This window comes from Pleurodeles waltl, chromosome 12 (genome assembly GCF_031143425.1).
Source record: "Pleurodeles waltl isolate 20211129_DDA chromosome 12, aPleWal1.hap1.20221129, whole genome shotgun sequence".
Taxonomy (NCBI): Eukaryota; Metazoa; Chordata; class Amphibia; order Caudata; family Salamandridae; genus Pleurodeles; species Pleurodeles waltl.
This window is the reverse complement of record NC_090451.1, coordinates 214,987,697-215,014,850: the sequence shown is the minus strand read 5'-3', so window position 1 is coordinate 215,014,850 and position 27,154 is coordinate 214,987,697. Positions and strand designations below refer to the sequence as shown.

The 27,154-nt window shown below is 43.0% G+C and overlaps 1 protein-coding gene across 1 annotated transcript in view; it reads left to right on the top strand.

Moving 5' to 3' along the window:
* Positions 1-27,154, top strand: part of FANCA (FA complementation group A) — a 701,003-nt gene that overhangs the window by 203,283 nt on the left and 470,566 nt on the right. The window contains exons 19-21 of the mRNA XM_069217268.1: positions 9,454-9,514; positions 9,600-9,649; positions 12,229-12,305. Of these exons, the coding sequence (XP_069073369.1) occupies positions 9,454-9,514; positions 9,600-9,649; positions 12,229-12,305 (188 nt within the window). The remainder of the gene's footprint in view (positions 1-9,453; positions 9,515-9,599; positions 9,650-12,228; positions 12,306-27,154) is intronic.

Below are 27,154 nucleotides of genomic sequence, written 5' to 3'. Positions count from 1 at the left end.
ACATGCCAGTAAACGAAAAACTTCTGTTCGGTCCGGAGGTCGACCCAGCCATAGAAAAGCTCAAAAAGGACACTGACACTGCCAAGGCCATGGGCGCACTCTACTCCCCGCAGAGCAGAGGATCTTATACCACCTTCCGCAAAACACCTTTTAGAGGAGGGTTTCGGGGTCAGGCCACACAAGCCAGTACCTCACAGTCCGCACCGTCCACCTACCAGGGACAGTACAGGGGAGGCTTTCGGGGCCAGTATAGAGGAGGGCAATTCCCTAGGAATAGAGGAAGATTTCAAAGCCCCAAAACCACTACCAACAAGCAGTGACTCACACGTCACTCACCCCCCCCACACAACACCAGTGGGGGGAAGGATAGGTCAATATTACGAAGCATGGGAGGAAATAACTACAGACACATGGGTCCTAGCAATTATCCAACATGGTTATTGCATAGAATTCCTGCAATTCCCTCCAGACATACCACCAAAATCACAAAATTTATCAAAACACCATTCACAGCTTCTAGAGATAGAAGTTCAAGCACTACTGCAAAAAGATGCAATAGAATTAGTACCAAGCACACAAATAAACACAGGAGTTTATTCACTGTACTTCTTGATACCAAAAAAGGACAAAACACTGAGACCAATTCTAGACCTCAGAGTAGTAAACACATTCATCAAATCAGACCACTTTCACATGGTCACACTACAAGAAGTGTTACCATTGCTCAAAAAACACAACTACATGACAACCCTAGACCTCAAAGACGCATATTTCCATATACCAATACATCAATCACACAGAAAATATCTAAGGTTTGTATTCAAAGGAATACATTACCAATTCAAAGTATTGCCTTTCGGTTTAACAACCGCTCCAAGGGTATTCACAAAATGCCTAGCAGTAGTCGCTGCACACATCAGAAGGCAGCAAATACATGTATTCCCGTATCTAGACGACTGGCTAATCAAAACCAGTTCGCTCATACAATGCTCAAACCACACAAATCAAGTCATACAAACCCTCTACAAACTAGGGTTCACCGTCAACTTTGCAAAATCCAACATTCAGCCAAGCAAAGTACAGCAATATCTAGGAGCCATAATAGACACGACAAAAGGAGTAGCAACGCCAACTCCACAAAGAATTCACAATTTCAACAGAGTCATTCAACACATGTCTCCAAATCAAACAATACAAGCAAGAACAATACTACAGCTCCTAGGCATGATGTCCTCATGCATAGCCACTGTCCCAAACGCAAGACTGCACATGAGGCCCTTACAACAGTGCCTAGCCTCACAGTGGTCTCAAGCACAGGGTCACCTTCTAGATCTGGTGTTAATAGACCGCCAAACTTACCTCTCGCTTCTATGGTGGAACAGTATAAATTTAAACAAAGGGCGGCCTTTCCAAGACCCAGTGCCACAGTACATAATAACAACAGATGCTTCCATGACAGGGTGGGGAGCACATCTCAATCAACACAACATAAGAGGACAATGGAACATAAATCAAACAAAACTGCATATAAATCATCTAGAATTATTAGCAGTTTTTCAAGCACTAAAAGCTTTCCAACCAATCATAACCCACAAATACATCCTTGTCAAAACAGACAACATGACAACGATGTATTATCTAAACAAACAAGGAGGAACACATTCAACGCAGTTAAGCTTATTAGCTCAAAACATATGGAAGTGGGCAATCCACCATCAAATTCGCCTAATAGCACAGTTTATTCCAGGGATCCAGAATCAACTGGCAGACAATCTCTCTCGAGATCACCAGCAAGTCCACGAATGGGAAATCAACCCACAAATTCTGAACACCTACTTCACACTCTGGGGAACACCTCAAATAGACTTATTTGCAACAAAAGAGAACGCAAAATGCCAAAACTTCGCGTCCAGATACCCACACAAGCAATCCCAAGGCAATGCCCTATGGATGAACTGGTCAGGAATATTTGCTTACGCTTTTCCTCCTCTCCCTCTCCTCCCTTATCTAGTAAACAAATTGAGTCAAAACAAACTCAAACTCATTTTAATAGCACCAACGTGGGCAAGACAACCCTGGTACACAACACTGCTAGATCTATCTGTAGTACCCCACATCAAACTGCCCAACAAACCAGATCTGTTAACGCAACACAACCAACAGATCAGACACCCAGATCCAGCATCGCTGAATCTAGCAATCTGGCTCCTGAAATCATAGAATTCGGACACTTACAACTTAACCAAGAGTGTATGGAAGTCTTAAAGCAGGCCAGAAGGCCATCCACTAGACACTGCTACGCAAGTAAGTGGAAAAGATTTGTTTGTTACTGCCATCATAATCAGATACAACCACTAGACGCAACTCCAAAACATATAGTAAATTACTTGCTCCATTTACAAAAAGCAAAGCTAGCCTTCTCTTCTATTAAAATACACCTTGCAGCAATATCTGCATACCTGCAGACTACCTATTCAACTTCCTTGTATAGGATACCAGTCATCAAAGCATTCATAGAAGGTCTTAAAAGAATTATACCACCAAGAACACCACCTGTTCCTTCATGGAACCTAAACGTGGTCCTAACAAGACTCATGGGCCCACCTTTCGAACCCATGCACTCTTGCGGAATACAATTCCTAACCTGGAAAGTTGCCTTTCTCATCGCCATTACATCTCTGAGAAGAGTAAGTGAAATTCAAGCGTTCACAACACAGGAACCTTTTATACAAATACATAAAAATAAGGTCGTCCTACGACCTAATCCAAAATTTTTACCAAAAGTTATTTCACCGTTCCATCTAAATCAAACGGTAGAACTACCAGTTTTTTTCCCACAGCCAGATTCTGTGGCTGAAAGAGCACTACATACATTAGATGTCAAAAGAGCATTAATGTACTACATTGACAGAACGAAGAACATCAGAAAGACTAAACAGCTATTTATTGCATTCCAAAAACCTCATGCAGGTAACCCAATATCAAAACAAGGTATAGCCAGATGGATTGTTAAATGCATCCAAATCTGCTACCTTAAAGCAAAAAGACAACTGCCCATTACTCCCAGGGCACATTCAACAAGGAAAAAAGGTGCTTCAATGGCCTTTTTAGGAAACATCCCAATGCATGAAATATGTAAGGCAGCCACATGGTCTACGCCTCACACATTCACCAAACACTACTGTATAGATGTGCTATCCGCACAACAAGCTGCAGTAGGTCAAGCTGTATTAAGAACTCTATTTCAGACAACTTCTACTCCTACAGGCTAAACCACCGCTTATGGGGAAATAACTGCTTACTAGTCTATGCAGACCATGTGTATCTACAGCGACAGATGCCATCGAACTGAAAATGTCACTTACCCAGTGTACATCTGTTCGTGGCATCAGTCGCTGAGATTCACATGGGCCCACCCACCTCCCCGGAAGGCTGTAGCAGTTCAGAAGTTACCTTCAATTTTGTACATTTGTATATATATTATTTAAACCTTTAATAGGTACATACTTACACATTTCATTGCGCGGGCACTATTACTATAGTACAACTCCTACCTCACCCTCTGCGGGGAAAACAATCGAAGATGGAGTCGACGCCCATGCGCAATGAGCACAGATGGAGGAGTCACTCGGTCCAGTGACTCGAAAACACTTCTTCGAAGAAAAACAACTTGTAACACTCCGACCCAACACCAGATGGCGAGCTATGCAGACCATGTGAATCTCAGCGACTGATGCCACGAACAGATGTACACTGGGTAAGTGACATTTTCATTCTAACAGGAGCTAATGATAGTCAACGGCTGGGGTAGCCCAGAAACTAGGTACAATTTGAGACCAACCATGATGGAGCACAGCTCAGATAAACCAAGTGAATTGATCATAGTGAAAGTCTGGAAAGGAAACAGTTTGACAACGTTTCTCAGTCCCTCTTCAGAAAGGGACTTTTTTTTTATTTTTGTTCAAGAAAGTGACAAAGTTGACATTTCTTCCAAGTCACAATCCAGTATGTGACTTTTTGAGAAGGAACATCCTCCCCACACAGGATGCTGCTGAAGTTGCAGCCACTGCCATCGAACCGAAGGCCGGATGCATAATGCTGTTTGTTCTGCAGGAGCTTTTAAGATTTCTTGCTGATTTTTTTTTTTGTAAGTCCCAGTGCTGAATGGGGCACTGTCATTTTTTTCGAAGGTGGTGAAGCTGTGACCAAAACAAAGCTAAAATTCAATAACACATTGTAGTACTGTGAGTTGGATATGTTTTCTGGAAGGTCTTACTGAGGCTCTGGTACTCTGAAGGAAAGGAATTCAAACGTTTTCAAACTTTCTTTTGGTGCCCAAAAAGTCACAGAAGAATACTTCTAGGGCCCCATGACCTCATGAGAGACACTTACAGACTCAGCTGTGGCAGGCAGCACACAACAGCAAAGTCCAATACAGGTTCAGATTCCACTGTCGGCTGCATAGATCAGTATAAAAAGCCTCTTGCAACATGTTGTGTGCCTGTAGCCACAGAGGTGGTCAGCTAACGGACCTCTGGAGTCTATTTCTTTGTCTTGGTTACAAGGCAGAACAGTTCCAGTCCTTCAAGTCTCTTCTCGAATGACAGTCAACAGGTCCAGCCCTCTTCTGATCTTCGTAGATCCAGAAAGAGTTCTGAGAATGGTACCTTGAGGTGCTACATTTATGCCTGGGCCCTGCTAGTGGGGAGTGGTGACTCCTGGGCGTTCCCTAGTCAGTTCGGGTAAACGTTCCTGAGAGCAATCCTACCCAATTTTTCATCACTTTCTTCAAACTTTACCACAGTACCCCTCAATTTCCAAATCCAAAATAGGGAACCTGTCTCCCCTTGTGCAGAGTATATGTGCCAATCAAAAGGTGTGGTGTGGGTAACAAGCAGTACCCTCCTCAGTGGTCACTCAAAACCGGTTCTGTGGATAGATTACCTCCCACTGGTTTTGGGGCCAGCCTGACCATGTAGACAAATGCTAGGCCTTTCCAGGTGTCACCTAACATTTTGACAGAGCAGACCCTTTGAAGTAAACTAAATTATTCTGCCCACCCCAGGTTGGCTTCCTTCTAAGGAGAGAAATCCTGTCCCAGGCCATTGTATCTGTTCTGGGAGCAGTTTACACACATCTTTCACATCTAATTAAGGCCAAGTACAATCTGGGCAGTTTCTGGAGAACTAATGCAGACTAGCATCCAGCAGCTTCAGGCAGGATTAGGGTAAATTTGTAAAACTTTCCCTTTTAAAAAAAAAAAAAAAAAAAATCTGGCCACCATTTGATTGGATTATCATTTAAAAAATAACGTTGAATGTAGTTTGTTGCTTGTACAGGTCACTTGCCATAGATTAAAGTGTAGAATCTGTATTTGACTTTCCATTTTTTCCCCAGCTACAGCCTGGCCTGTGACAATGTCATTTTTCGTCTAGTGACTCGGGGAACATGTTGTTTATAATGTGAAACATGTTCCGCTCTTAACTTGTACGCCCCCTCCATTGTAATTAGCAAGGTGTAACGTATTTTATATTTAAAATCAGGTTTTCCTACCTGTCCAAATGGTGATTCCACAGGTCGCATGTAGCTTTCCATGCCACATGTATTTCTATAGTATATGCTAGGGATAAAGTTAATTGAATCAATCAGGTTTAATTATGCCAGTTTCGATGTTTAGCCTGGGCTCGGGTTAAAGCACTGATGCCCCATTCCTGTTAAGCAGGGGTAAGGTGTTGAGTTTTTAATCCAGAAAAAAGGTGAGGAATCTGGGGTGACCTCGCAGAAAAGATGGATTTCGAACAAAGACTCTGTACCTTCAACTGCCAAACCTCGTTAAAAGAGTTTTACCTAAGATAACCCAGCACCTTCTGGCACGAGGAAGCAGTTTGTAGGTTAATAACTGATCACCCTTCTCTGGACCTAAAAAATATGTATGTCTGTTAAATTAAAGTTGACCCATACCTACAGAGATTATATACGAGGGTGGGTTCGCCAAGGCTATTTTCCATACAAATACCGTGCATTTTCTGCATAAATAATGTGCATTAGAGTGTATCAGTTAATGAACTCGAAGAGACCCCGCCTAGTTATTAACATCGACACTGGTGCAGCCTGTGTTAGGCTTTAAGGTGGGACAAACCGCGTTTGCGGGCGGAAGGCTTGGTTTACGCAAGACATGAAAGGGTGCGAGGTTTAGAGCCAAGTCTTTCACGGCCCTTTCCGCCGTTCACCTGGACGCACCGGCCGAAGGCAGTGATGGTTGACCTGGCTATGAATGGAAGGATGTTCAGACTGCGTCTGTGCGTAGGAGAGGGAGGGTCCATAGTAAGCTCTGAGTGGCTTCACTACCTGCAGTGGAGCTGGGAGAAATGAGAAGAACCACAGACATTCGCCCACTCTCACTAGGGTAATCAACATCGACCAAAAAGCATCACAAGAGAAGCGCCTTGCATGAAAACAAAGAATACAAGTACCAGAATGCACAGACAAAAACCCAGTTGTTGCCATTGTTACACCGGCAGTTCAGGGGTCCCTCGCGTACACTCCCCCAGTCGTGCAACGTTTCCGCGCAGGACCCCCCTCCCCCCACATCACAGGCAGGAGCTGTCAAAGGGAGTTTCCACCCAGAGTAAATGTGGTTTGGACGGCAGCCGTAGGCACCCGCCCCTAGCTCTTCAGGAATTTCGCGTAAGATAAGTGTTCATACAATTAATCTATATTGGAAGAATATACATCCATTGTAAATATTAGCACACCTTTGTGACTTAGGTTCCCATGCTGTAACAATTATGACATAACGCCTTCACTGAGCTGTTCGGTTTTCACAATTAAACCTGCCCATTCTTAGTTCCTAGACGCCTGCTGGCGTACTAGCACTCTAAAGCGCCTCACCGGATGCAGGCACCATTAAAGTATGCTACTGTCTGAGGTGCTACTAGCGGCCTGTGTGTGGGTGTTTGTCAGACGTGGAAAATGACTTCTTAGAGATATAGTTACTTTTCTATATTTTCTTTTTTGTAAAAGTACGAATAGTTCAAACTGGGTGGAATTTCGCATTTGGGAAATGATAGAAACCGATGAGGCAGGTTGTAGAGAACGTGTTCACATAGAAACGTGTTGTTGAAATCCTAGAAGTTGCAGAATACCGCGTGCTTGCTGGGAGGGGCAGACAGACTCGTACGTTTCCCCTGACGCCGCCCAGTTTAGCAATGCGTGAAGAGGAGGCGAAGAAGTAACAGTATTTACAGCCAGCACTAAAGATGGGCAGATAAGATGTTAGCTTTACACCCAACACCCGCAGTTTTACACCGTCACCAAATGAAGCAGATCAGAGACTTGCACCTCTGCCGCCTGCTGAGGTTAATTTTGCACCTCAGATGATAAATAAACTGCATCCATCGATTAGGAGACACTCCTGTAGTTCACAACGTGACAGTTAATCGAGCATTGTAAGACTTCATTTCTGCGTTTAATAGTGTTATTAGCACTTCTTCTTGGGTCGCTTTATGCCCTCAAAAGTATTTGTTAGAAATTGGCACCAATACGTTGTATTGTTAATATTTGATGTTTCCGTGATCTTGGCATGCAGCTCTGTTGTTTACCAGATCGTAAACTATTTGTACTAGTCTCTGGAGAATGGCCAGGACGCCATTTGAAAGAGGAGTACTTGTAAAATAGCAAGCTACGATGGTCATATACTCTGATCAGGTAACGGCTGCAGAGTGCCGGACCTGGATATTTAATTATATAAACTCGTATATAAGTAATTATTCACTCACAAACATTGCAGGTTATCAAGCTTCCCCTTTGGGAGGTACCACCTGGTGTGGCTAGTTGAGTGATCTGTGGCATTAGTACAGCAGTGCCTTAGATCTCATAATTAGAAAGTGTTTAACCTGAAGATTGAGTGATTAAAGTGCTGTGTTTCTCCATGTAACAGGACTGGAGCGCTACCTTATAAATGTCTATTTGTTGGATGCTTCTTGGTGAAGTCTATTGCTTATGCAGTACTTGACTTGATAAATGTTGTATGCATTTTGGTTATCCCACATCCAACCTGGTTTGCAGGCCCTGGAAATCTATCGCCTATCACATTTTTTTGTTTTCACCAGAAGCAGGTGTGTTGTTTTTCGGTCTTATGGATAGGAGGGGCAATGTCTGAGATGGGCTGTAGTAAGCATCCTCCTGTTACTTTTTTAAAGATTAGGCAGTAACACTCATTTCCTAGCATCTTTGCTGACTTGTGAAGGTCATGCTGGGGGAGGTTAGGAGTAAAGTACATAGATGGTCAGGATTGCAGTAGAAAGTTGAAAGGTTGGTTTGTGATCTCAGCTCACGTACCCGCACTGAAATATACAAGTAGATGCAAGATGTCCTCCTCTGTACTGATTCTGATACCAAACCTTGAGCATCAGCTCCACTTTAGGCTAGATGAGTGATTCCCAACCTGTGGTCCGGGGACCCCTGGGGGTCCATGAAGCCTCCTCAGGGTGCCGCGACGTCTTAGAAAATAAAAATAAATAACAGATTTGGTCCCCAGCTTTCAGTACTGACCAAGTGGGGGATCACTTGATTCCAATAATGATTCGTTGAGGGTCCCTGGGATCTAGTAATGATAATGTGGGGGTCCACAGAAGTCAAAAGGTTGGAAACCGCTGATGCCCGGGGCCTTGATCCAGAGGGGTGCCCCATCGCCTAACATTTATGGCCAGCTCTTCAGTGACTCTCTCTAGAAGGTCCATGCAGACCCTCCAAGATATTTTACATGTTTTCTTTTGCATTCATCCTCTTGAAATTTTTATTGAGCTGCACCACTTTTCTACACATGAAACCAGCACATTGACAAGACACCTCACACACTCACAGACAGAATATCTTTCACTTGACTACCTCTTAAACTAACATGCATCACTTATGTACCATACATTGTATGAACAGGACACTGAAACAACAGCATTGGGAATCTATCTACATAAGATATAAATTCAGCTGAAAATGCAATATTTTCTTGCTGTACTGACCCATTTATATTCCGGTAGCATGTCTCCTAAACACTAAGGTTCTCTGGATGACACACTTAGTTTAACCAATCAGAAACTTCGACGAGTTCTCCAAACTCATCATTTTGCATTCAGGAAACTCTCATGGTTGTCTTTCACTAACGTTTTCAAGAATGCTTGCTGGAGTGAGATAATGAATGGTTTCTTAGTCCCATCTCTCTGAAGATTGGAATACAGCATTTAACTATAGTTCTTGAAAGCAGCTTTGGAAACAACTTCTTTTTCTGTGTGTGTATTAGGATTACAGATACCCAGTTAGTTCTTTCTTGTGTGATGAAACCTGCTCTTTCCAAAACCTAAACAGTCCTATTTATTCAAGTTGAATTTGGTTGTTTCCCCAACAGCTAAACCTTATCTAGTTTGAGTAAGCTGTAACCTTTTTTTTGTGTTGCAGTATTTTTAGAAGACCTTATTACAATTCACGTTTCCTGCCTGCGTTGTTGTCACCGCGCCCAGTAAGTATCTTTAACCTCCTTCACTGCTGATGGGTGGTCATGGTCCATCTGGGTTTGCTCTCTAATCAGAGTTTTTGTTTCTCAGCTTCCAAGCATTCCTGATGTGCGCATGCGCTTCATCGATTCATTGAAGAGGTGAGTGCAGGTACCTCGCTTTCCCAGTGGCTTGTATCCTTTTATGATATTATTTTGATGTTTTGCATTGTGTTGTGGTTTGCTCACTTTAGAGCGCTTTGGGGTCTTGAAGATTTGAAAAAGGAAGGCAGAGCAAGGTGAAGGGGATAGTGAAATTAAAGCGAATAGGAGAGCAGCAAAGAATGGAAGGAAGTAAAGATGAGGTGACTGGAAGAAGGGGGCACAAGTGAAAGCAATTTACTTGTTGGTCTATTTATTTATTTTAAAACGTGCAGCCTTCCTCTGTCCAGCAAGATGTCAGGCTTTTAAATACCTCTGACCTATGCGGATCACCACACAAGAACCATGACAAATCCATTTCCAACAGGCAGCTGAATAGAGGAAGAGGCATATAAAATGTATTTCTCAACTGAGCATCCTTCAGTGTAGTGACTTGGTCTCACTCTGGGACACACATCTTTCTAGCTCCTATTAGAACGAAGAAACAAAGTGCAAAGTCATTCTTTGCACTTATACCGTGCAGTTGAGTTCCCTTTTAGGCAGTGTATCTTTGGTCACTAGCTATCATTTTAGAGATGTCTACAACCTGGACAGAACTAAGATAGATGTAACCACTGCTCATGTAGTTTCGTGTTGCGCAAGAGCACATATTTGTCACCTGATGATGAAGTCAGGTTTTATATCTTGTAGAATCTCTGTGTAGGCCTTTCAAAATCTTTGCACCAATCGGTAGAATGGGAGATTATTTGAATTCTGCCCTTCAGGTAAGTTACCCTGGGTGTTTCATGTTTAACTGAAATCTTTTTGAGAATTTGAATGTATCTGTTGAAAGTTTAACCAGCTAGACATTTGGCCTTCAGGGATTACTAGTGCAGCAATGTCCTCATGTTATCGGTCTTAGAGCAACAGTGAACTTTGTTGTCAAACTAGACTTTGCATACAGGTCTCCTCTTTCAACTCATAGGCATTGTCCTGCTACTGTAAGGTGCAATTTAATAATTAATGAAATGCACTTATGTAGAGCACATCACAGGTTTCATCTATGTTTCTGGAGGAGATTGTTTCATGTAAATATTTGGAGTGATTTTGGGGCTTCAGCTGAGTTCCTCAAGTTTCTATTACACCCTTTCTGGTGTTATTATGCCACTTTCTCACAGCGTATTCCACAGATTTTACGCATCTAAAAATAAACTGACTTCTTCCTCTTGTTGGAAAGCTAATAAATAGAGGGGGTGAACAAGTATTTTTACTTCTCTTTATTGTAAGTGAGCCCATTTATTCCCGTACCTCGAGGATGGTAGGGCAACCATGTATCTGATGTGGGAATAATATAAACTGCCAAAGGTTCAGGAATGAGTAAGACATATACATTATGGCATCTGTGATGGGGGAGAGTGATTGACTCCAGTCCTCACTGCTCAGCTCCTCTCGACCCCACATAAAACTCACACACAAATCTCCCCACACTGCCCCCAAAAAGAACAAACTCTAAAGGTATTCTGTTTTTGAAGCTCCTAACGAGGCATGAGGTTCCATGTAGACTTGTTTTTGATGTGGTTGAGTGGCCTGTAGCTGTGTCAGTGTGGTGTGCAAGAATGGCCTCCCTCTGCGTTGTACAACAGGTTTAGTACTACTGTCTGATGGAGAGGCTGGAGGATCTAATTGCCTGCAGTCTCTCATTGAGCCTGAAAGCTAGTGATGATCATCAACAAACTTAATATTAAAAACAAGTAAAAAAAAGAAAAAAAAAGCATATTAGTAACAAAATGACTTAGCTTCCTACCATAAAACGTACTGGGAGAGCCTGTGCGGGGAGGTATGATATGACCGTGTTCGCAGAGGATGAAAAATATGTAACATTGCATGAGTTGCTTCATCAGATCCTTTAGTGACCGAGATCTGTCATAAGCCACTTCCCAGACGTTCATCACAACCCTCCCTCAGACAAAGGCTTAAATAAACACTTGTCGTATACGACAGAGGCGGAAGCAAGGTGGGAAACAGGGAGAGAAGGAAAACCTGCAATTGGGAGTGTTCCCAGGAAATTGTGTTTTCAAATAACACATTATCTTTAATCATTTTCTTTGTTTCTAGTCACCATCAGTTAGGTATACCTTGATTTTTTACATTAAAATATGGAAGAGTCCAGGTTGACACTAGCCACCCCTGTTCAGAAAACTCAGGCGAGAATAGACAATTGGAATACTTGAGCACATGCTTCATATCTCCTAGGGCCTCTGCTGGAATGGACCCTGTTCCAAACTGATCTTTGCTATCACAGTCACAATGCCTGGGCAGAGATGAGGAAGCAAGTGATGGGAAGCTTCTCAATTAGGAAGTACAAGTGTAATAGTTCCCATCGTGTAAACAACAGTAAGCAAGGAATCATGAAAAGGCACAAGAGAGAACATAACCATATAAAAAGTTTCTGAGATAAAGTAGACAGCACTGTCGTCTGAGTTCCTGTAATTAAAGTTGAAGCTCTGTTGGAGTGGGAAGTGACAGATAAGGGTCCAAAAGGTGGTTAGCAGATGGCAAGCCTCTAAATTTATTGATGTCACTATTATATCCCACTACAGAGCTGATAAAATTCCTGCAAATGTGTATTCTGGATATCTGCAGGCCTGCCACCTGGAGAAAGAAAGACAGAAACAAGGTAATAACGTTGCAAACTGAATGTTCTTGAGAATCTTCTGTGCTTTACTAGCTAAAAACTTCTTTGTGGTCACACTGCGAATGGTTTAATAGGTGTATTACTAAGGTCATGTGGATGTGCTAGCAGCACAGCTTAATCTCTGGAAATATTTCAATAAAATGCATTTTGATCTTTGTGCCTGATGCTCTGTTACCTACTTGTGTGGTACTTCACATTATCTGATCCACATTTGCCTGCAACTCCACCATAAATTCTGGTTGAGGTCTCTTAAAGGTCCTACCATAAAATGAGTTGTTCATGGGTCTGTTCTAAGTAGTGTCTACTGAAACAAATCCAGTTGTGAGCCCCTTTTGCTTGTACCTTGCTCTGACTTATTTTGCTCAGGGCACTTCCATCCTTTTCCATTAGTTAGTGTGAGTAAAGACTCAACCCCACCATATTCTTGGTTTCCAACTTGCTCCATGTAGTTTACGGACCTGATTTGAAGGCAGTCAGAAGCAGGCTGTGAGTGACGGGCTTATCATTTCCAGGGTGGCACCCTTCCTTTTTCCACTGCAGAAGTGTACCGATTTTAAGATGATGAAATGATTTCCTAACTGACACCTGTCTTTGCCACTATAAAAGATTCCATCGGTAGGTAAACCATACATCACAAACATTTTCAGTCATATTGCCAGTGGGACCGTCATCCCCAAAGTCTACATTATTGTCCTTGATTTTGGTACCTGGTTTGCTTGGGTCTGCTTTTATTGTGTTCTCTTTTAATAATATGTTTTGGGTTTCCACAGGTTTTCATGTTTACTGAATGGTTCAAAACATTATCAGCACTGCCATTCCAGTGGCTACTTCTGCCTTATTGCTTGACCTGCTGGTGCTTTGCCATTGTATGTTTTTAAAATGGGTGTATGCTGCAGCCTTTTTTTTTCTCTTGCAGTAGTGATTTATTGTATGCACTTCTCCAGTGTAATCTTTTTTGTATTGTGGAATGGCACTGTGCTATCGAAGGGGAGGAGGTTCAAATAATATTTATGAAAGGAGTTTTAATTTGTCAAAATGCTTTAACAGGTGTCCCCAAAAGTATTAGATGCTCATAGTGATCACATGTTGATATAAATGAGACTCAAAATGTGTGCATATGTTAAAAGACAGCACTATAATATCAAATGAGATAGCCAAAAGGGGTTGTTCAATCGGTTCCAGGTGTCTAACTTAGGCATCACTAATTTACAAAGGACGGTTATGACAAATTTGCTACACCTGTCGTACCACAGCATTGTGACTTACCAGTTCTCACCTTCTTGGGTCCACCATCACAAAGACCCAAAAATAATTAATTTAGCCAAGAGCAAAAGAGCCATTCTCCATTATTGCGCAATCCCGCATTAAATGTGACTTCCTGATAGGATTTTTTGGGTAACGGTTTGGTAGGTATCTTTTCATTTCATGCTACTTAATCCCTCAACAGTTTCCAATACTTCTTAAAAATTATTCTTTTTTATTTTCTTCAAAGACATCCTGGTTTCTTCCAGTACATTTTGTTCCACTGGAAATAACTTACTCAGGCTCTTAATACAGTTCAGATTATCAATACTCAAAACAAACAGTCCAATAACTGTAACACAGAAATGTGTTGTATTACATACAAATATGTAGTAGACAAGTGTCTTTACCATGTTCTGCCTGCACACTAGTATAGTTTCTGTGATATTGCGCTGCCGTTATACCAATACTTATTATGTACTAAAATTGGAATCCACCAAATATTGATATTTTATTTTAAATAATAGATGTAATTTGAGACTTCTTACTCTCAGGTGATCTGGAGATTTCTGCTTACATATATACACAATTAGTGGCTCTTTCTTACAATAATACCATATAGTGCATACTTCATGTTATATTGGTCTGTCACTTCTTAGATTCTGATTGTTTGGGTTCACCATAAAATTCTCATTTCTACCCACTAGTAAGTTTGTAACAGTCATTGTAACCGCTAAGATTAGCAGTGAGTAATGGCTTGTAAAATCTGCAACAATATTAAAGGCTTACCGTAGATAAGAGTAATTTCTGAAATAAGATCTGCTTGCTATCTTCTTGTGGCCCAGGTTTCTGTACCAACAGGTGTTGGAAGGTGATTTATTAGTAGGGGTTGGTAGGTACCTACCACTAGTAATAAGGCCACACTCACAAGATAAGGTCTCACCAAATGAATCCCTTGCTCAACCCCTGGTAGCTGGCAATGAGCAAGCAAGCTTAACTTGGGAGAAAGGTATGTAAAGCATTTCTAAGCACCAATATATAAAATAAGTAAGATACAACACACAAATATAACCCCACACCAATTTATAATAGGAAATATTTTTATTTTTAAAATGACACCAAAACAACAAAAATCCAATGTATGGAACCAGAGATATGACTTTTCAAAGAATAAATGTTTTCTAGTGCCTAAAAGCCAAAATCGCTAACTTGGGACATCTGGTCATACTTGACCGGGAAAAAGGCGAAGTTTGAGACTGACCATGATGGAGCGCGGGTCATATATACCTTTTATCATCTGACTTAGTCAAGTTTTCTGGATCTTTTTCTCCCGTCATCGGGCGAGGCTCCTCGTTGGGCCAGGTTTCGATGTGACGTCGGTGGCTTGGCCTGGAAGTCTTGTCAACAAGGAAACGCTCCAGATCTTGAGCAGGACAAACTTGAAATTCAGGCTGGGTCGCAGTTCGACATTGGTGGCTTGACTCTCGTTGATGGGTTGATCACCTTATGGAGCTTTTTTCCAGAGTTGCTCAAATCTTCTCCTGACTTCTGGATCTACTTCCAGAAGTCCTCCTTCTGGTCTCCAGCAGTCCACAACACCAATTCAAGGGCACACAAGCTCAGAGATGGTCCTTGAGATGTTGGGACTATGTTTCTCAGAATGCACCTGTCAGATCCTTAAAAGTCCAGTTGAAAGTGGTCAGCTGGGTTCGTCTTGGTGGAGATCATGTAGGTGAAGATCTTTTAACCTTGTGCTTTTAGGGAATCCACAGCTTCACTCTCTGGAAGCCAGGTAGTTCCTCATTGTGAAGCAGTTGCAATCATCCCGAGTGCAGTCCTTTGAGATGCAGACCAGTGTTCCAGCAGAGCAGTGCTCCTTCTCCTTGTAGTTCCACGCAGGGATCTGAGTTGCTGGGCAACTCTGCCATATTTATTCACTGTTCCTGGGCTTACAAGCAGGGGGCAGTCTTTACCAATAGGGTGCCACCGTCTGCGGTGACCACTTACTGTGAAGTGTGGCAAAAGTCAATCCCAGAAAGCACTAGTCTTTCAAATTCCAAAATGGAGAAACTCTTTCCTGGAGATTATGATCTGGCTATGTCATCCCGCTGATGTGGCTAAATTTTCTTAACCCCCCCACCCCACCACCAGCCCCTCTGCTAATCTAATTACTGGGGCAAGGGTGGCAGGAAGTTGTGGGTGAGTCTGTGTCCTGTGTAACTATCACTCCCTCTTTGAAGACCAGTTGGGCTTCCCAGCCCCCTTACTGCCTTTTGCTCTGCCGTGTGCAGATCTCCACCCAGCAGTTGTCCCATTGTCTCAATGCAGGTTTCTTCACACTGCATTAAGGCAGCTTGGCTCAGCCTGGCGGAGGCTGGCCAATCAGAGAACTGCTGGCAGGTAGGATTTTGGTTAATCAGAAACGCAAGTTCTATAACTTCTTTTCTGTGATAGTTGTAATAAATCCAATAGTGGCAAGTTATTGGATTTATTCTAACTATCATTTTAAGTCCAAAATGACATTTTTAACTCGTTCCTAGCAATGGTTATACTTTAATAAAGTATTCCCATGTGAGCCTATGGAGCTAATGTACTACAATGGGTAAAAATGTAATTGGCAGTTTTCCCCTCATTAGAGAATATAAAACATCTTTCATAATGTTCCTGCTTATAGTGACAAGGCACCCTACCCCTGGGGCACCTAGGAAGGACCTTAGGGGTGACATATATGTAAAAATAAGGTAGTTTAAGATTTTGGAAGTACTTTTTATTCCAAAGTCGAATTTTCATGTAAATGCGTATAACTACTTATTTATCCACTGATCCTATTGATATTTTAGGGCCTAATCATGAGTTTGGCGGACTGGACCACTGGTAGTGGCAGCTATCCTGCCGGACCTATTATGACTCGCCCGCTAGGCTGACGCATGGAAACCGAGGTTTGTGCCCATCAGCCTAGAGGGAAACTGGCGGCAGCATTGTCTTCGGCTCTAAAATGTAGCCGGCGGCAATGCTGTCGCCTACAGGGTGCACCAACACCTTCGCAGTGTTCACTGACTGCATAGCCAGCGGCTCCCCTGAACCTGTTGTCTGCCAGCCTTTCTCTGGTGGTGAAACCGCCATAAAAAGGCTGACGGAGAACAAGGTCGTAATCAGGAGGGCCGCCTTGGCTTATTGCGAACTCCATCCTCCGTCAACCCGTCAGGATCGCCGATCCCAGTGGAGGCGGTGGAGCCAGGGTCTCAATGTGGCAGTTGGACCACCAGAGCAGCAGTGGTCCTGACTGGGGGGGGGCTGGTGGTTTCAAGAGCAGAGGCGGTGGAGCCAGGGTCTCAATGTGGCAGTTGGACCACCAGAGCAGCAGTGGTCCAGACCGGTGGGGGGGGTGGGGGGGGGGGGGTGCTGGTGGTTTCAAGACCGCGTGCCTCATAATGAGGCCCAAAGTGTTTATTGGATTTGAGATCGTAGTTGTTATATTCATATTTTTATTGCCTTGTTGTTGAATCTATTTATTTATCTTTTATTACATAATGCAGAAATAAAGATTGAATGATGATGATATAAATTTAATTTAAAAGCAACCTGCAAGGCAGGGCTGGCTTTTAAATTGACAGCAGGCCACACAGCAGTGCGCATTTAAATGCATTAAATCTGCTGGACCTCGACACCTACATGCCCTACCATATACTAGGGACCTATGGGTAGTTTGGCATAACAATTATAAGTATGCCTAATTTTCATATACCATTTAATCGGAGCACAGACCCTGGGTCTGGTTAGCACGGCCCAGGGCACCTTTAGAGCCAGTATATGGTGGTAAAAATTGGGGGCAAACAGTGGGGGGGATTGCAAAAAGTCATGGTTTCTCATATTAGATGTAGGTCATGCAACAATTATCTGTACTGAAAGAGACACAGGTCAGTTTGACTGCAGTACCTGTAAAACTGCAAGTGGCATGGCTCACTGACAGTGGGCTTCCCAAGTAAAGGCCATGGATATCTAATGCTGTATAATTAGCACAAATATAGACATCAACTTGGCATATGTCAAATAACCAGAAACTGAATGCTCATTGTTATGTAAGAAAACCCTCAATCTTAAATATATTCACAATCTATGCAAGACTGTTGAGAGCATCTAAAACAGCATCTATACTAACTGTCTTGGGGCCAATAATTGGGCAATGTACATGTCGCGCATTATCTTAGGCATATCGTACCATGGTAGAAGGAAGTAATAAACGTGTACTGATATTTTAGTGAAGACCTCCTCCCCAGCTTCCATGTATTCATTACCTGAGTGAACTGAAAATTATTTTGGCATTCAGTATTTGTATTATGTAACGTATTGAATAAGTATGAGTTCCAGAAATAGCTGGGCACAAATTAAAAGTTAAATTAGATTATTAGTTGTTCAGCATAAGTGCTGCCAGTAGTGGGATCTTCATACAATAAATAAGTTATGAGAAAGTAGTCCTAGCCAGCCTCATCTAGAGTTTGGCAGACTATGTACTCCATCAAAAACTTAGTGACTGTCCCATCTGCCGTATTTCAAATGCATTGTAGTTAATGGCACTATAAATGTGGCAGAAAAGACAGCTGACAAGTTTTTGATGGAATGCCCCTTCCGCCAAACCCTCAATATTTCCTACTCTAATTGTTGTGTAAGTTATTGACTTTCCAACCCCACAACTTCTCAAGAGACATCATCAGGACAAAGAAATGAACATAGGCACATTGTGAGAGGATCCCTATTGAAATTTTAAAAGACAACAAAAAGTATGAAGATATTTGGAAACAAGTTCCAGTTAAGCGATTAATATATGAAGATAGAGAAACAACTGCAAGTAGTATTACACTTACAAATTGAAGGCTGTATTAATATTAATATGGGTGGGCAAAAGGTATCAAAGACAAAAAAAAAGGTGGGGGACTGGATGGGATTAATTAATATTAAAAGTTGATCCTGTTAAAAGAATTTTGGAAAGGGATGCAAAGCAGAGCAGTATACTCCCATTTTAGGAGTTTAGAGATGTCAAGGCTAATGAATACAAGCAAAGACCTATATGTTAGTACTACATCAAACAGTTTCAAAACCTATATGTAAGCATAAAGTATGTTAAAAGTAACAGAATAATAATTGAAGCTGCCAAAAGGTCAACATCTAATGGACTTTAAAGTAATCTTGAGTTTGCACCATGAGTGACCACAAGCGAGTCAGAAGTGAGGTGCAGCACAACAACCATATGTCCTTGTCCATCAGCAAAGATCGCCTATGTGCAAGCTGCTGTTCAAAAGAATTCTCAGTGGCACTTGCTGTCTAATTTGCAGGAACATTACTCATTCATCTGTCTGAAAGTGGGCAAAACATTGTTCTTTTATGTTTAAAAATGACTGAATATTGAAAAAAATAGAAATGATTGATTTCTATAATAGAAATATTAAAAAGAGACTAGAGACTTGTGTACTTATCCGAACATGTGGAAAAATGTAAGCATAGTTATGCATCACATATGTGTACCAGAGGAGGAAGCCGACAGCCGGAGTAGCATAGAGGAACAAATCCCCGCACATGGCATGAGCTCGCCAGATAAATTAATAGACCCAGACAGTCCTACAGAAGGGACCAGAGCCCACAGATCCCTCTCATGCTCAACTCTGCTAACAACTGGCCACCACGACTCGTCAGTCTATAACGCCTCCCTGTTACAAGCTCGCACTGCACCTCTGCCACCCTTGACCAGTGTCTTCTCCACTACAGTAGACTGTGCCATTCAGTGTTACAATTCAGCGGTGGATTGCGCACCTCCAGCGGTCTCACCGAAACCATCGCTGTACAAAGATCTATTTGTTACAGCAGACATGGCCAACCAGTACGCCTATAAACCTGAGGAACACAATCCAGCAATGAGCAAAGTTACCACAATTGCACAAGTAATGGGCGAATGGGAGTGGTCAATGGTGCAAGCGGAGCAGACGGAGACAGCCAACACCCAGAGCTTTCACCTTGTGGCAAACCAACAATTTTGCCAGTCATCAAAGGGAGGTCCAGCCTCACAGATCTGGAGCTAGGGGCACTATCCGAGCAGTTTCTCAGCAACTTAGAGGAGCAGATTAACAGTACTCTTTCTCTCACTACAACAGCAACAAAACACCATGAAAAGAACGAGGCTGGAGATGGCCGATCGGTTAGCACAACTCCTGGGTTTTCCACAAATGGACAAGAGCTGGCGGCCAGCAGAGCCTCCCAGGACATCATGGCCAGGGCACTGCTATGTCAGTCTAACAAGATGGAGCTCCAACGGAACTTATTTCAGTCGCTGGCCACATATCTGTTTGATGTTAGAACAAAGGTAACAAATATCGAGAATCTCCTTGCCACTACAATGATGGGAGCTCAATGTCCGTCCTCGCCGATCCTTGAAAAACTATGTCACCTACCTATCATTCTACGTGAATTAGTAGAAGCAGTCAAGTTAACACCAAGCACCGATAAAGCCATAATACCCACCTTGCCCCACCAAAGGGGTCACCTCTCCCAAACAGCCCACATCCATGGCCAAAATATCGCCATAGCAAGAGTGCATACAAGCAGCTCACTATGTCAAGACCCTGGGTCGAACGACCTCCCCTTGAGCACCATTCCCAGCCCAGGCAGAGACACAATGTCCCGCGTAGGCGAAAAACTGGCAAACACAGCCAAAGGCGAGACCAAAACTCTCGGTGAATACATGATATCACGTACCCTCCCCACAAAGTCCACCAAAGAGCCATCTACAGCCCTCACAAAGAGAGCAAGAAAGAAATAAAAAAAACAAGCCAGGAAACACAGGACCCAAGTTAGATCAGTCAAGGGGCCTAAAACAAGCAATGTCTCAGAAGCAACAGAAATCAAGGGCATGGTGAAGTACTTCCCAATGTTTCAAGCACGCACCTCACCAATAGCCCAGCAACACGAACACGAGGAGAAACTGGAAATGGCCATGCAACACGGGAAAGGGAAAGTTTCACCTTCCTCTCCGCGGTCTACGCCCCAGGCTCATTTACAAGATCAAACAGTAGCGCAAATAACATTGACCTCCGGGTGCCATGACGCAGGTGAAACAATTGGATCAGGCGCGACCTCAGCTACCAGGAATAGCGGCCCATTCGCGTTACCCACCAGCCCAGGGGCCCAACCCTCCTCCAAGGACCAAAAGACTCAACATTCAGGGCCCTCCCAGCAAACATTTGCGGAAAGGCTCGTAACTGATTGTACCCCCACGGAAGGGGCTAAGGAGAATACAATGTCACATAGCACACATATTAATTACCAAGAGCAGAAAATGTCCACAAGGAGGGTACAACTATTTCAGCCCAGAGAAACAGCTCAAATCACTGCTTCAGTGGTTAACAGAGAGCTTGCTCTCCTCCCAGCGGTAAACTCAATACATTACGCCTCCAACGGCAGAGGTCCCACTCACTGGGCTAGCTCGGAAGCACTGCCAGTGGGTCAAGCTACATCAGACCCTGTGGAGTAGGATTCTCTGGACATCGTGTTCATTCCACATTATACCTCAAAAGGACTCATAGACACTCTAAATAGAGGGAATTTATTGCGTCTGTTTACTCAAATTCCTTCTTTCAGGCATATTATCTTGGACGATATGGAATGGGTAAGGTTTGTGCCCCCGGCACTGAATAGAAAAAACGAGATCACCAAAACATCTTGGAAAATGGCTGCCCAGAGGACAGCAGTCTGGGAAGCAAGGGAGCTGTTCGCAGACTGGGGCATCGAACTACACATCTCCCCACCTGATAAATACCCATATATCCTCTTAAACACTGCTCCCTCACAAGAGCAGAAATCGGTTCTAAGAGGATCAGGTGGGGGGGCAGAATCACATGATCATTAGAATTGTGGTTCCGCAGACCATAACCATAGTCTGCGCACAAAACAGAAGAGAAGTCCACACGGTTACACAAACATGCCCGCAAGGCAAGCGGTGGGATCTGGAAGAGCCAAGGTCTTGGCCCTAGCACCATGGGGACCATAGAGCACCACCTTACACAGCACGGAAAACTCTGTCCATTCAGTCATGGAATGTGGCAGGCCTCAGGAGTATCTGCAGATCCAGGGTGGCCACGTCCTATTTAAACTCCAATGACATTATTTGCATGCAAGAAACCTGGGAATGTGCTCCTTCTCTATTTCCAGGCAATTATGAAATCTTTCCGTCAGCCAAGCGTCCCAGCATTTTTGGTCGACCGTGTGGTGAATTATCCATCTTATTAAACATGCGGTTCGCCTGGTAACTACTGAGCTCGCCATCAACAGCAAAATGGCCCAAGTAATGTCAATCAGTAGTGTGACCATTGACAAGCAAAACGTCGATCTCATATTAATTAACTGCTACATAAATGCTCCAAGCAAATCCAAAGCAGAATTAATTCTTGAACTCCTGTAAAGCCTGGAAAGGGTCATCTTTAGCCACCCGGTCACGAAATAATTATGATCGGTGATTTTAACATACAGGGGCTTGATGCAAACACAGAGGACTTCCCTTTGGACAGAGGCCGATAGCTATTCCAAAACTTCTTCACAGCCTTTAGTCTGTCGTCAGCCCGACAGGAGCAAAGGGACAATCGGATTGGGTGCCTCAATCATTTAAGGGTAGCCCTTCCATCGATTACATCTACCTATCGGAAAAGCTCAAGCAGAGCGTCAGCCACTTTGAAATTACTGAGAGGGTGGAGAGAGGCCACAGTCCACTGAAATGTACAATTGAACTTCAAGCTCAAGCAGCCGAACAGCAGGTAGTGGTAGGGGTTTCAACGGGCAAAGAGCTAGTTCATCTGGTGAGATGAATCAAATGGAGACCTGAAGATGCTTCCAAAATAACCCTATGGCTAAGTGCCCAGCCGTGGGAACAAACTACATCCCTAAAATGGTGGACGAAGTCGGTGGATGATCTGCACAAACTGCTGCTGGGCAACTCGTGGCACACTCAAGCTACCTTCCCGGCCCAAAGAGGCACAACAACACATATGGACAACAACTTGCTCGAAAAAAGGCGGGCATACCGCAGAGCCCTATGTAGACATAAGCAAAAGCCCATACCAGACACAGCGGTGCAGGTATCAAACAGCAGAAGCTCCCTTAAGAAACTAGTATGGGAGCACAAGGTGGAAAAAGACAGGAAGCAATGGGGTACCCGATTCCAGCTTCTTAAGGACCCCAACCAGGCCTGCTTTTTTGGACTATGTAAACCAACTAAGAAATAACCATAAGTCAAGAGAGAACAGGGTATCAGAGTTTGCATGGGTTTCGCATGTAATTACCCTATACATGAACACCGACCCATCTTTAAGTTTTGCCAGCAACAGCTGGGATAGCGTTTAGCTCCCTCTGACCCCCCACAACGCCAGTCTTTCGCCTACAACTCCATCCACCTTTTCCATGAGGATTACTGAGAACGTCATAAAAAGTACTAGAAAGGATGGGACGCCAGGATCCAACGGTCTACCTGCTGCACTGTTTAAATGTGCTCCATCGGACTGGGCAGAGAAGCTGACAGTACTTTTTAATAACGTGTACTACCTGACCACAGTCCCGGAGTCCTAGAGAGGTTTTTGTACTGTTTCCAATCTACAAAAAGGGGGACTGCTGTCTAGCAACAAACTACTGATTAATTGCCCTCCTGGATGTGGAGGCCAAAATGTATGCCCAACTACTGTTGGATCAGCTGGAAGCATGGGTAGAAGAGTGCCAAATTCAGCCATTTTTTCAATCTGGCTTCAGAGCGGGGGCCTCAACAGTGGACAACATCGTAGTGCTTGCATACTTACAGCATCAAGCAGTCAACTATGGTCTGCAGCCGCTATTTTGCTGCTTTGTTGATTACAGCGCGGCCTTCGACAGGGTCGATCGCAATACTCTGTGGAAAAACCTTTCACTATGGGGCATTCATGCACACCGCCTAAAAGCCATCATTTCACTCTATTCCAGTACCCCGGTCCGCACCGGGCCCGTGTCACTATCACGGAAAATAGAAATGAACAGAGGCCTAAAGTAGGGTTGTGTTTTGGCCCCGCTACTGTTTAATTTGTACATTGCAGATTTGGGGAAATACTTAAAAGCTAGCTGTTTGGTTCTACCGAAGTTGGGCCCCACAAGACTCCAAATCATTCAGTATGCGGATGACATAATGTGATAATGGATTGCACGAAAACTGGGCTACAGCGAGCTTTAAATGCCCTGAATAACTATGAAAAGACCAAAGTCCTAATATTCGGAAGGTATAAGCATAAAAAACTCACAATGTGGCAATTGGGAAGTCATATCATTCGCACAGCCAGGAAATGCAACTACTTGGGGGTGTGGTTCACAGAAAATAATACGGCAGGGAAAAACACAATCAGACAAAAAGCTGATGCCATCGCATACAAGCTTGCCAAACTGAATAATCAACTCAGAAGCGCCTCGGTGCACCAATACTGAGAGTAATAAAGTTGACATTACTACCAACTGTGCAATATGGTCATCTGGCATTTCCGGGGTCCTTCGAATCCACCATAGAACAGGCCCATTGCAGGGCATATTTAAAAATTCTACAACAACCAAAGTACACATGTCGCGCCAGACTCAGATTGGAAATGGGCCTAAAGTCACAACTAATAGACTGCCAAGCGTGAATCTTGAAATATTACCTCAGTCTCAGGAAGGCCAACTCGCTTACATTATAACCACACCTGAGAACGATATTCGAGACCCCTGGCAATCCATTAAACGCGCAATTAAGGCAGGCGCTGTAGACCTTTGAAATGGGCGATTCCATCCAGCTATCAGACTCATTGACTTATGCTGTTTGTAAAACACTAATTAACAAAAGAACAAAGGAACTCTCTTGTGAGTCCGACTTATCGTTAACTAAATCACTCACAACCGTGCCTGTGCTAAATGACTTATTTGGTTGGAGCCCCTCAACCATACCTCCTAGCAGCAATAAATGCAGGCATTCAGCATAAAATTCTCTGCATGCGAACATTAGCCCTCCCAATGAAGGACTTTAAAAGGCAAAAAAAGCGCCTGTAGACTCTGCTCTTACCCCCAAAAAGCCTGGCTACATCTGCTGTGCTGCTGTCCTGGCCTAGCAGCTGAAAGAAGACAATTAATAATACCATTGGCATTGGCTCAGGGAGCTCGGTCCCGTATGGAGGTATCTAACCTTTACTTTTCACACACTGCTCCCTGGCGTTTGGCAAGTTGCGCAAAATATGTGACAGTTCTCAGGAGGGCGCTAGCCCAGGTAGCGGAATAGACAGCAGAGCACATAACTTTTAGTCTTTTATTTCTTTCACTGTTTTAAGTTTAAATTGCTTTAAAATGATTTTGTTTCACATGAGTTTTATTACTTGTATTTGTAATGGTTTTAATTAACTGATCAATAAATTGACAATGACAATTACTCAGAACATGAAAATAATAATGAATAATAAATTTTTTTGTTTTATTTTTTCTGTTTTAAAAAATGTTGTTTTCATTTTTCCAGAGTCAGTCATATTCAAAGAAGGAAAACAAGACAAAGAACATTATCGCCATAATGTGTGGGCTGGCACAAAACAGAGAAAAGGGGAAAAATACATAGCAAAAATTAGTTAATACATTAGAAACGAAAAGTTAAATAAGTTTCCAATGTGGTCTTTTCATGAGAGCCCTGGTGATTGAGAAATTACAATGTATCAAAAGTCATAAGCCAACGGCCACTACACACATAATAATTCATACACAATGATATGCCGGTGGCAACTTTGTACATACTATAAACATAGTAATAATAAATGGATTATCAGACCCTTATATGTACACCAGAAAATGAAATAATGAATGGCACCAGTCAGTCACTACATACAAAATGTTTACATGATGATTATATCATGAGTATTATTAGTCGAGAAATTAACAGTGTATCAAAAGTCATAAGATGATGGCCACATAATACAAATAGATTGTATTTGGGTCATGTCGTCAGAGCCTTGATGTTGGGTAACAGTATGTCATTAGTCTTGGGGCATCAGACACTTTGTACACAATAACAGCAGATCTTACAGACATGGGTCGAAGGTGGACTTACCCATAGGCCCGGATTACGAGTCTGGTGGTCACTAGACCGCCAGACTCGCAGTGGCGGTTGGACCACCACCAATGTGGATGTCTGAGTGCCATATTGTGACCATGGTGGTCGTGCCACTGTGGGACCGCCAGCAAGCAGCACTGCCCTGGGGATTACAACCTTATTCCCGCCAGTCATTTCATGACGGTAGCACCTCCATGAAAAGGCTGGCGGAGAACGGGTGCAGGGGGGACCCTGCACTGCCCAAGCACTTGCCATGCGCAGTGCAGGGGTCCCCTGGCCAGCACCCTCGGAATGTTCACTGTCTGCTTTGCACCCTGCATCCTACAGCATTGACAATGCTGTGGGCTGTTTCTTGTAATGCCAGCAGGCGGAAATACAGGTTTCCGCCCGCTGACCTAGTGGTAAACTTTTAATGGGCCCAGCGGGAGGTAGCTAGTATGGCAGCAATCTCCCCGTCGGAAGTACGGCGGACGGACGAAACCGTCCACCGAACTTGTAATGAGCCTCATAGTATTGAATACCCGAAATATTTACAAAACAAATCGACAATTTGTAATAATAACAATAAATGTACACTTATCAAAGTGTAAATTTCCTGCTCAGTGCACCTACAATATTCAGAACTGTGGCAATGGAGTTACAAGGAATTAATACTCTTCTTTGTTGTTGATCTGAGATTTATCAACACCTCTGTGGAGCTTGTCAACTGCGTCCAATATTTCAAAATCTAAAATCATTCTCATTATTTTTGGACTCAATTAAAATGTGCAACTAGAGGTGCATTAAGCATAGGCATTTTATTCTGCTTCTGTGTTGGCTAATTCTGAGCTTCACATTTTTGACTGTTTTTCCTAATGTATATAAGAGAACAAGGGCATGGAATAAAGTAGAAAACATAAAAACTACAAAATTAAGAGTGCATGGGTAGCTTAATAGTGATACACTGTGCCTACTTTTCAAACAAGTATACTCTGAATAGATTAATGTTAAGGCATTTGGTTAGCTGTTTTTCCCCTAGTTGCTTTGTCGCGGTCATTGCCTTTTATTTTTTCAACATTTGTATAATTGACCAAAATGCCTTTTTGATGTATTTGAAATAAATGTATATGAGAAGCCCCATTTGAAGTCCTCTATGGAAGAAGGGTATTGTGGCATCCAGCAAGGCTTGTGGATCCCTTGCAGCAGTGGCTTGTGGCAACTTTTGGCTAAAAAAGAATTGGTTTACAAAGCCAAATGATCATAATTTGAGATAAAGATAAAGATAAAGAGCTGATACATGCTAATTAGTCTGCTATCTTATCTGAGTAGAATGACCCAGTGTTTTCCATTTAACACATATTTCCACAAGGTACGGAATACTTAGCTTTTAGTACTTTCACCTTGTATCTGCCTAGTCCTTTGTTACACCATGTGTCCGACAGAGCACCAAGTGTATCCCTGTCTTTTCAAGAAGAGCCTTTGCAAATTAGAACAT